At 35.3% G+C, this 12673-nt stretch overlaps 1 protein-coding gene across 1 annotated transcript in view; it reads right to left on the bottom strand.

Moving 5' to 3' along the window:
* Positions 1-1342: 1342 nt before the first annotated feature.
* Positions 1343-12673, bottom strand: part of LOC121430076 — a 53342-nt gene continuing 42011 nt past the window's right edge. The window contains exons 7-8 of the mRNA XM_041627353.1: positions 3156-3232; positions 1343-1465 (exon numbers count right to left, since the gene is read on the bottom strand). Of these exons, the coding sequence (XP_041483287.1) occupies positions 1349-1465; positions 3156-3232 (194 nt within the window). The 3' untranslated portion in view covers positions 1343-1348. The remainder of the gene's footprint in view (positions 1466-3155; positions 3233-12673) is intronic.

A 12673-nucleotide genomic window follows, 5' to 3' on the forward strand; every position in this document is an offset into this window, starting at 1 on the left:
CCGCCTGTCGAGACAGAATTCATGCCCAGTACAGGACCATCATAGACAAGAAAAATCGATTGGGAGGTGGGAGGGAGGATAATGACCCCTTCTGGTTCCCGATCAAAAACAATATGAGGTACAATACACGGAATTCTGGAAGAAAAAGATTTATTTTTCGGAAGCCGAGTAAGCATTGCACTTGCACAAACGTTTGCTCGTTAGCTCCGGCGGCAGCAAAAATCTAGCAGCCGACGTGAAGTTAGAAACACGTGCGAAAATGTTGACCTATACTTCCTGGGTCAAACTGCGCACTGTGATGCACACTGGATCGGCCCGAATTCAGGGAGAAACAGCGTTAGAAAGATGGTCGTATAAACGCTGATTCTGTCGGATCGTAATTCATGCTGCTGTTTTGAATCATGATTCAAATTGTGATTCAAATCATGATTCTGGGTCGAGGTCGCATAAACGCAGCCTAAAACTTAACAATTCTCATTAAAAATGAACATCCTCCTGACAGTCATCAATAAAATATCAAAACTTAATTATGGTAAATATGAATAAAAGTACATCATGACTAATCAAAAGAAAGGTATATTTTTCTTTCCAGAATACATGAGCCTATACACACCAAATAACATTAAAAAACAACATAATTAGGAGTAATCATATGTATAACCCAATAGTAAAAGAATGCTTAGAACTTTATTTACTAAAACCATGCTCATATTCTATATCTAAAGAGTGTTTTCCTTCATTTTGATTTACAGAATGTTGCAAACAGTTCAGAATGAAGGAATGCTCTACTTTTGCATTATTTGAATACGAAAGTTGATTTGACACAAGAATTGATACTTCATAAGGTACAACTGGAATTTACACTGTCTCCAATTTAGTTATTCTGGCTCCTCTCAATTAAAATGAAACTTTTTTTTATTTACAAAGACAAATTATTAATAATGGCGCCTCAGTCATTCATGCGATTTTACTCTGATGAGTGCATGTTGAAAAGCTTCAGTATGTCAGTTTTCAAGGCTATTTTACCACAATATAAAATACTACTACTACTCATAATAATAGTTATAATAATTACAATAATAATAATAAGACAATAAAGTATGAAAAATACACCGGACAGTGATCTATAATGTTCTTGTCATGAAAAATTATCATTTCCCAGAAAAATTATATGTTCGTGAAAATTGAAAGAGAAAAGAGACCCTCCCATGTGAGTTCTTAGCGCTTGTTTCAAAGTGTTCTCAATGAATATAGACTTACTGATTTGAGATACACATCTTTGTATCGCAATTTTGATAAAAACTCTGTTCAGATTATTACCCCATGCTTTTTTTTGCGTAAAGTAGTTTTAGTATTCACAGCAGTCAGTTGTACAGTCATTGTACGGACAGTTTTCACAAGCTGTGACTTGACGATTCTCAATCAAGATTGTAGATTGAAAATTACCGTTACTAGTCTCCTTTGCCTGTAATGAATTAAAAATAGATAAAAATCATTATTAAAACAATATTTTTATAGGGAGGCCGTATTGCCCCTGTCCCTGTGCTTAAGTGACTTGCCTGACATATCTCTTATTATAACTCAGTGGAATAAACACTGCTATTAAGAATGCCATAATCAGTATTCTGGGGATTGTGTGTTCTTTCTCTCCTCTATAAAAAATCTCTCATCTTCTTACACACAAACCAATTGAAATCACTGTTTGTTCATAATGAAATTTCTTGAACCTTTAGGGTGGCTTACGGACGGGGGGGGGGGGATGCTAAATATTGTAGCCAGAATTGTACAACTGTATATATTAATGTGCTAATTACACAGAGAGCTGAGAAGAATTTATAGAACAGAGAGGGGGAAAAGAACAGAGAGAGATGAAAACATTAACTATTAGTGCTAAACATCAAGGAGAATGAACAATATTCTTAAAATAGTCATCAAAAATGAGTGAAAACGATGAAATCTAAATCATTTAATTATATGCTTTTATGCTTGACATAATATGGTACTAAAAGATAAAATAAAACTTATGACTTCCAGACCCTGTCGAAAGTTAATCATACGTTTTGCATCAAGAAGGTATTATTTTGCGCTAAGAGAAAAAAGACAAAAACTATGACCAAATTTATGACAAAGTTATGAGACCTTCCATAATACTGAATTTTGTTATATATTTGAGAAAAGATAAAATATCAAGAAAAGACAGTCCAAGGATACCACCCCAGTTCTTTGAATTATTCAGCGTTCATTACACATGTTCATAATAAGTAGGATATTACGAAAATATGAAAAATTTTGTATTCATATTTTCAGGTATATTTAACTTAAATATAATGTAATAATTTTTTTTTCGTAATCATATACACTGTACCAACCCTCCAGATTAATGTGGATAAGCATTGCATATCACTGACATGATTTATAAGAAGTAAGATGAAGATCTTGTGAACATCATTTGAGGGATGAAATGGAATATTGTCAGTGGCATAAATCTCATAACCAACAAGATTTTGGGGAAGCACTTTTAGTACAGGTAGCAATATGCTTGGTAGGGTTTTCTTACAAATTTTTGCTAAAGTCACAAAGTCACCGATTATAGTTGTTGTATCAGTTATATTAAAAAGAAATGATGAAAAACAAGAAGAAATACATCACTTATTATCTCAGGACATTTGTGAACTCTGCAAACAACAAGGGGTGGGTACTCCTACAGAAAGAAATGTTAAATACAACATATGGACTTACATTTCCACATGTGTCATTAATATTTAAAGAGAAATTCCAGTAGTTGCAGTTAACAGGGTTAGCACTGATTTCATGAGAAAGTCTGTAAAACGAGTATATCATCGAGGATCTAGATCTGGTACAGTTACATTAACTGAACTTTGTGAAATCTTGAAATCTACGCTGAAAAATGTTCACACCGAAAATCCCCAACACAGATAAGCGCACGTGGGACAATGTATAATTATTGCTTAGGGCGTCGGGCCCGACGCCCTACCCGAATCCCGTGCTTATTTGCTGATTTCTCAGCAATTACACAATTTCTTCCAGAATCCTTTGGCACATGCGTTTTATTTATACAAACAGGCACTTTAGTAGTCATTTCATTGGATTCTGTACGAACTCATTTTGATATCGTTACCAAAACTAGCATTTACCTTTAAGTATTGTGATGTATTATCAGCCAAATCCCAATCATCACATCTTCTAACCAGTTCATCACGTGTGTAATTACCTGTTAAAGAAATAAAACAAGCAACTCTCTGAGAGATATAACTGAACAAATGATTTATCACCAAATACTTAATGCTAATTTACATTTAAAAGTTGTAAAAAATTAGGGAGTATGTCAAAGACAAAAAAAGTGGAATGCCTCTGGCAGTCTTGCCTAAAATATGCAATTCAATATACATGTACATGTAGTGCTGACTTTGAAAACAGCTATTGAATAACTATTCACAAAAGAAAACATTATGATAACAAGTGGAATGCCTCTGGCCGTCTCACCTGCATCACGCGGTTCAATTTAGCAGCAGTGCTGACTTTGAATACTACTCTAACTCGCACAAGATGTTCAGTGATACATGGTTACTCTTATGTCCACTTTTTATGAACTAGACCAATAAACTTACAGAGATATGATGGTTATTCAACAAAAAAACCCAACATGGCCAAAGTTCATTGACCTTACATGACCTTTGACCTTGATCATGTGACCTGAAACTCGCACAGGATGTTCAGTGATACTTGATTACTCTTATGTACAAGTTTCATGAATCAGATCCATAAAATTTCAAAGTTATGATGGTAATTCAACAGATACCACCCAATTCGGCCAAAGTTCATTGACCTTTGACCTTGGTCATGTGACCTGAAATGCGCACAGGATGTTCAGTGATATTTGATTACTCATATGTCCAAGTTTAATGAACTAGACCAATAAACTTTCAAAGTTATGATGGTAATTCAACAGATACCCCCGATTCGGCCAAAGTTCATTGACCCTAAATGACCTTTGACCTTAATCATGAGACCTGAAAATTGCACAAAATGTTCAGTGATGCTTGATTACTATTATGTCCAAGTTTCTTGAATCAGATCCATAAACTTTCAAAGTTATGATGGGAATTCAACAAATATCCCCAATTCGGCAAAGTTCATTGACCCTAAATGACCTTTGACCTTGGTCATGTGACGTGAACCTCATGCAGGATGTTCAGTGATACTTGATTAACCTTATGTCCAAGTTTCATGAACTAGGTCCATATATTTTTTAAGTTATGATGACATTTCAAAAACTTAACCTCAGGTTAAGATTTCGATGTTGATTCCTCCAACATGGTCTAAGTTCATTGACCCTAAATGACCTTTGACCTTGGTCATGTGACATGAAACTGTAATAGGATGTTCAGTAATACTTGATTAACCTTATGGCCAAGTTTTATTAACTAGGTCCATATAATTTCTAAATTATGACATCATTTCAAAAACTTAACCTCAGGTTAAGATTTGATGTTGACGCCGCCGTCGCCGGAAAAGCGGTGCCTATAGTCTCACTCTGCTTCGCAGGTGAGACAATAAAATACTATGCCCATTGACCCGAAAGAACTTTGACCATGATCATGTGACCTAAGACGTGTGCAAAACAATGATAATAATGTGAACATTTGTAATGCGCCGGTATCCATCATAAAATGATGCTCATGGCGTGATATAGAAAAGAAAAGAAAAAGAAAAGGAAACCTACTAAAAGGGGGGATAATAATTACTTAAAAACTTGAATAAATAACCAGTGCTGACTGCACAGAAACGTTGTTAGACTAATAGAGAATGAACAGTAAGCTCAGTCTCATCTTTTGGATTGTTAAGTCAATACATTTGAATGTTAAGCAATGCATTGTTGTAACATTATGCATCATCTCTACATGTATTTCCGAGACCAACATCAGTTTATGAAATCACAAGGCTGGTGTCCTCATTGAAGGCTTCTAAATCAAGTGGTTCAGATGACATTTCCCCTAGATTTATCAAAGGTTGCATTCATGTCATTGCTGAATCACTGTGTCATGTTTTCAATAAGTCAATACATGTATCTTCTCAAGGTACTGTTCCCATTAAGATAAAAATTGTTAAAATCGTTCCTGTCTACAAAAAGAGTGATCATAAATGCAATGAAAATTATATACCAATTGCTTTGTTGCCTATCTTCTCAAAGATCTTAGAGAAAATAATGTACAAAAAAATTAAATGATTATTTGCTGCATTATGATATCATGACACCGCATCAATATGGCTTCAGGAAAAATTGCTCTACTAGCATGGGTGTATTAAACTTGGTTAACACGATTATCACTGCTATGAATGATGGAAAATTTTGCCTTGGTGCATTCCTTGATTCAAGTAAAGCCTTTGACACCATTGATCACAGCATACTCTTAATCTTAATTAAACTTGAATATTATGGCATTCGTGCGATGACTTTAAACTGGTATAAAAGCTATCTAAAAACCGGTCACAATTTGTAGTTATCAACGGTGTCAGCTCAGAATATAGAAATATTAAATTTGGAGTACCGCAAGGATCGGTCCTTGGTCTGCTGCTTTTGCTAATTTATATTAATGATAATGTTAATTCTTTCAAATTGCTTACATATTCTTTATATGCTGATGACACCTGTTTATTACTTTCTCATAAGAACTTGAAAAGTCTTATTCGGGAGGTAAATACTGAAATTTGTCATGTTTTTGCCTGGTTTTGTTGTAATAAGCTGTTACTGAATACAAGTAAAACAAAACGTGTTTTATTTAGAACAAAGGGGAAGAGGATCATTGATAATTTAGATTCAATAATAGTTGGTGGTCGACAAATTGAATATAGTTCAATTGTGCAATTTCTTGGTGTCACAGTTGATGAATACTTGTCATGGAATTATCACCTTAATAATGCATGTTTCTAAAGGATCTTGTAATGTTGGTGTGATATCAAAAGAAAGATATTTCTTACCTCAACGAACATTGGTTTCTTTATACAATGCTCTACACATGCCACATTTAATGTATTGCAATATTGCTTGGGGAAAACATATAGGACTCATGTACGCAAACTACAAGTTCTTCAAAAGAAAGCTATAAGATATGTAACAAATTCGAATTATCTGGCTCCAAGTTCCCCGCTGTTTTGCAGTTGAAAATGTTACCATTTAATGAAATGGTCTCGATGAATTGTGTTATTTTCATGTATATAAATACCAATCCCTGCATTGTTCTTTTTTACAAGAAACTTTTGTGGTTAATTCTAAGATTCATGATTATAACACACATCAGAGACATCTTATTCACCAACCCTTTGCTAGAATTACCGGTAATGCTACATTGAAATCCTTCAGAACAATTTGCGGTAAAGAATGGAATGTGTCCTGCTGATATAAGAAGCAGCAGTAACCTGTCTCGGTTTAAGAAATTATGTCATAAATACCTACTTGATAAATTTAAGACCAGTTGTTAGTTGCATCAGGGGTGACATGTTTGGAATGTGAATAGGTGTGTTTGTCTGTGTGAGTGTGTGTATGCTTGCGTGTGGGTAATGTTCCTGTTGTGATCTTTAAATACCTTGTATTTTTTTTTCTTCTCATAGTTATTCCATGTTTGAGTAAAATATCATATGCAGGGGCCCCTGATTACAAGCTGTGCTTCTTTGGGGTCCCAAACCTGTCATTTGTTTCAGTTCTTGCATGTAACCATTTTTTTGGTACTTTGTTCTCCTTTGACTGGTTTGAATAAATTCAATTCAATTCAATTAGGCATCGCCGCCACATTACTGGTTGAAACAGAGCCTCTGTTAGTGCACAAACTGTTAGCGCACAAACTGTTAGCGCTAACGTTTCTGTGTGGTCAGTACAGGTTTTCAGAGAACTTTTGAAAGTTGTGAGACAAGAGATATTGCGGATTTCTTTTGGAAGTTTATCCCATAGGAATGGCCCAGCATGTTGAAATGATCGATCCCCATGAATTATGAAATTGTGGTACAGCAAATAAGGATGAACTAGCAGACCTAAGGTTGCCAGAGGGACTGCAAGGAGTTATCAAGCTAGAGTTGTATTGTGGTGCAGTTCCATATAATGAATGGGAAACAAGTAGGAGCAATTTAAGTTATGCAATGTACGTCAGGTAACCACTGTATGAGTATATGGGTTATGTGATTCCTCCTAGGGGACATGGTGACTATACGGGCAGCATTATGTTGTAGTTTCCTAAGGCGATCTAACTGAGATGTGAAACGTTATGAAGAAGTGCAATGCAGAAATCAAGATGGGAGGTAATAAGTGCATGTATACTCTTCTCTGTACAAGACTCAGTGATACTTCCGAATGAACCCTAAATTATGTAGAACAGACTGACATATATTAGACACCTGACTTGCCATACTTGATTACCCTTATGTAGATGTTTTATCAACTTTCTAAGTTATGATGATAATTCAACAAAATAATAATCCCAACATGGCCAAAGTTCAATGTCCTTAAATGACCTTTGATCTAGGTTATATGACCTGAATCTCACACAGAATGTTCAGGGACATTTGATAGCTCATATGTCAAAGTTTCATAAACTAGATCCATAAAATTTGGAAGTTATGATGACTATTTCACACATACCCCCAACATGGCCAAAGTTTGTTGACCCTAAGTGACCTTTGACCTTGGTCATTTGACCTGAAACTCAGGCAGGATCTCCAATTATACACCATTACCCTTATAACTTCTGATGATATTTCAAAAACTTATCTTTGGTTAAGATTGCAATGTTGATTCCCCAACATGGTCTAAGTTCATTGACCTCAATCAACCTTTGACCTTGGTCATGTGCCCTGAAACTCAGGCAAGATGTTTGCAAATACTTAATTACCCTCATCAGTTTCATGAACTAGGTCTATTTACTTTCTAAGTTATGATGACATTTCAAAAAGATTTCAATGTCGGAAAAGTGGTGCCAATGCTGTTCGAGTACCGGTCAATAAAAATAAAAATTGACACCTCCCAAATCCCCAATTTAAGGAAAAAATATGCTATAAACACATAACCTGAACGAGTATGTTCTCCCTAATATTTTGATACCATATTCATGTGGTATGAGTTAACATTTAAATGATTAGGAGGTACATGTATTCTTTGCAGTGATGTAAATTTTAATTTGCACCAAAATATGGCACTGTAATAAATGAATCCAGCCAGATGTCAATCATGTGTAATCCTACAAAAGATGCATTACAAAACACCCGACTCTTTAGTACCAATTCTCAAATTAATTTCATTGAAAATGGATTAACAAATATGTTTTCTATCTCATTTAGGATTTTGACATCATTGAAATCTGGATTCATTCATTGCATTCATGCTTTACTTTGGCAAATTTACAACACTCCAAAGAATACCTACTGATTATCCAAGCATGAAGCCATACCACATAAATATGGTATCAAATTGCTTTAGAGAAGATACTCTTTCCAGCCATACATAATAATTATTCATTCATGATATATGAACTAGATCCATACAATTTTAGATTATGATGGTTATCCAACAAGTACTCCAAACACTACCAAAGTTCATTGACCTTTGACCTTGTTCATGTGACCTGAAACTCACACAGGATGTTCAGTGATACTAGATTACTCTTATGTCCAAGTTTTATAAACAAAACAAATACACTTACAGATTTATGATGGTAATTCAATAAATACCTGCAACATGGCCAAAGTTCATTGACCTTAAATGACCTTTGACCTTGGCCATGTGACCTGAAACTTGCACAGGAAGTTCAGTGATACTTGATTACTCTTAAGTTCAAGTTTCATGAATCAGATCCATAAATTCTCAAAGTTATGATGGTAATTCAACAGATGCCCCCAACTTGGCTAAAGTTCATTGACCCTAAATGACCTTTGATCTTGGTCATGTGACCTGAAACTCACACAGGATGTTCAGTGATACTAGATTACTCTTATGTCCAAGTTTTATAAACAAAACCAATACACTTACAGAGTTATGATGGTAATTCAATAAATACCTGCAACATGGCCAAAGTTCATTGACCTTAAATGACCTTTGACCTTGGCCATTTGATCTAAAACTTGCAAAGGAAGTTCAGTGATACTTGATTACTCTTAAGTTCAAGTTTCATGAATCAGATCCATAAATTCTCAAAGTTATGATGGTAATTCAACAGATGCCCCCAACTTGGCTAAAGTTCATTGACCCTAAATGACCTTTGATCTTGGTCATGTGACTTGAAACTCAGGCAGGCTGTTCAGTAATACTTGATTAACCTTATGTCCAAGTTTCATGAACTAGGTCCATAAACCTCTTAAAGGTATATTATGACATTTGTTTATTTCAAAACTTTTTTTTTAGAATTCACTCTATGCTTTTCACAATATTCATAAACAAGTTCTGAGTCCATACAATGTATTGCATTGGTCAGAAAGAACTGATTTTGTTCTCAAAAAATATATAAAGAAGAGAAGTTTTGCCGAGTGAGCTTTCATTTGATGAAGATTTTAGAATTGACATTAAAAATAAAGAGCGCCACCTTGAGACCAAATGACATCAATACCTCCTCATGAATATTCATATCTATCGCCTTCGCCGATCTGTGTGTATACCGGCTATGTACAGTCGGTATACCGATTGAACGGCAGACTCTACTTATGCGACTTTTTCATTCATTTCCAGTATAAGCATGTACATTCGTGCGGTCACCCGAATGCAAATACAAATCACTTGGAAACAACCAAGGAACTTCGTCAAATGATCATCATGATAATTGTGATGTTATGCACATTGTTTTTCTAATCGCGGAGATTGACATCTGGATATCTGGCAGAGTGCCGAAAGACGGCTTTCCTTCCCTTTCCTTGCTTTCATCTTTGCTTCGTTTATCTGTATTTTTTTCTTTATTTCTCCAGGGTATGAGAATTATGGTTGCTTGTGAAAGGGCTATTCCTACTTTGTCATATTTTTCCCCTATAATTATTATATATTATACATATGTATTTTGGTTTCGTTTCCGATTCACTGAATTGTTATCAATTTCTTGAGGTTCTGTATTACTATTTTGATTTGTTCAAAATTATCACGTGTTGTGATAAAAATAAGATATAGTACATTTTTTTTAAGGAAAGGGAAATCACTTTGTATTGAACTAGCTTGGCCGCCATTTTCTTTATTTTGCTTTGTGCATACTATATAGGCCTATAAGATGTTCCTTTTCTATTCCACTAATTATTTGTCAATATACTGCCTCAGTGTATTTATCAATAAAAAAGGACAAATACAGCGTGGCCTAGTGTTTTCCCCATTTTTTAAAGAATATTCTGGGGCGGATCCAGCTTTCAAGGGGGCCGGGGGGAACAATATTTTCATCCACATTTTCCCCGATCGATCGGCAGCTCAAAGCTAATTTTTTGTTGTTATCTAATTTCGTAACAGTACTATAGCCCTACAAAAAATGCGAGTGCGAGGTATTATTTTCGGAAATCGTGTGTTGTGTCCTGAAAATTGATCTGAGAAATATCATTATGATCATTAACAAGATGCACACTGAAGGATACAGCAGGAGCCGGGTGTGCACCCCCCCCCTTTATAGGCACAATCAATATTTTTAATGTAAAAAAATACCGTTATAACACATGTGTGCCCCCTTTCACGAGGACCATTTTTTCGCTTGTCAATTTTTCTAGGAAAATGTGCCCCCTTGGAAAATCCTAGATCTGCCTCTGAAGATATAGAAATAACAAAGCAAAAAGTCATAACGGTACAGCCTACATACATGTAGTGCATCGCGAAGCCACTTTTAGTTAAGGCCTATTTAGTTCCCTTGTTCGTTTTACTGTAAGGCCTTCAACAATATTTCTGTGGTTTCTACTGTTTTTAGGCCTATATGAATTGTACCTTGTTATTGTAACTGTTATGTTTGTATATACAAGGACCAAGGTGAAAAAAAGTAATTAATAATTACTAAAAACTCTGATCTTTTGAACCTGTTTAACTATGACTGAATGAATAAATCAATAGATGAATTGGTATAGATAAATATATATTCCATCGAACAGGCAATGCGAACACAAAGCACGAGCTAAATTGTGACATTTGATTCCCCTTCCCAAGTCTGAATTCCCCACACCTTATTTAATTCATTCTTCCTCCTCTTATATTTTGCCCCCCCCCCTGCTTTCGTTTCTATTACCTATTTCCCTTTCTTCTCCCCTACGTTGCACTGTCAATATGGGGGTGGGGGGCGTACAGTTGGCATGGATCCGCCTATGATACCGGTGCGTATTTCTGTATGTTATAGACAATAATGTGTTTACATAACATCGATCCCAAAAGTTTCTCTTGTAATTTTCTTTTCAACTTGTAATGGTAGTATATACTGAACAAGTATAATGTGTGACTTTATCCCCCTTTGGGTCATTAAAATTGGTGATGATGTCTCCTGGGTACCTCTCCCTCCTCCATGGAACTCTGGGCTTGGAGAATAAAATAACATACTCATCATGGAGATATATATACTGTATATACATATTCGAGGACATACAGCTAGGCGGAAGTATATGGGGAAGGGTCTTCAGGGGCGGATCCAGCTTTCGCCAATAGGGGGGGGCCGAAAAAATGTTTTCATCAACATTTTCTCGATTGGGCGCTATAATCTGATTTTTTTTTGGGGGGGTTTCAGGGGGTAATCTATTAATATATGATGCGAACGCGAAGGGCGAGCTAAAATTCTTTGATATTTTATGTCCTTAGAACTGAAGATTCTGAGCAGTTTTTATAATCATGAACAAAGATAAGTATCCAACTAAACAATGCGAGCGCGAAGCGCGAGCCGAAATTTTATTATAGTAACGTGAAAAGGGACTCAATTAGGACTGTGTTTTGTGATTAATGAAGAGGATACAAGTATCACCAATTAAATAATGATAGTGCGAAGCGCGAGCTCAAAATTTTTGATATTCCGACCTGAAAACTGGACAGTCTAAGCGCGTTTTTATTTAAATAAACAAGCTGTGTGTCTCAAACAATTAAATGCGAGCGCGAAGCACGAACTTAATTCTTTTTTATACTGACATAATAAAGAAGCATTTTGACAAATTTTGGCAAGAATTTCCAAACAGGATAGGTATCTCACAAATCAAACAATGCGAGCGCGCAGCGCGAGCTGAAAATTTTGATATAAAAATTTGTGTAAATCAAACAAAATAATGAAAGCTTGATGTGCGAGCTAAAATATTATGTGCAAATTGATTTCAGAACTGGATATATGAAGTGTCATTTAATCCTCTTGAATGGGATTCATTACACAGGCAATGCGAGCGCGAAGCTCGAGCGAAAATTTTTATATAAAGTCTATTTTTCAATACTGTAAATCAAACAAAATAATGAAAGCTTGATGTGCGAGCTAAAATATTGTGTGCAAATTGATTTCAGAACTGGATATATGAAGTGTCATTTAATCCTCTTAAATGGGATTCATTACACAGGCAATGCTAGCGCGATGCACGAGCGAAAATTTTTATATAAAGTCTATTTTTCAATTTTTTCCTTCATCTTTTTCTTGTTTCCTTTCGGGGTTGGACCGGCCGTTACGAGGCTGTAAATTGCACATCATGGGTATAATAC

Source organism: Lytechinus variegatus, chromosome 1 (assembly GCF_018143015.1).
Source record: "Lytechinus variegatus isolate NC3 chromosome 1, Lvar_3.0, whole genome shotgun sequence".
NCBI classification, from domain to species: domain Eukaryota; kingdom Metazoa; phylum Echinodermata; class Echinoidea; order Temnopleuroida; family Toxopneustidae; genus Lytechinus; species Lytechinus variegatus.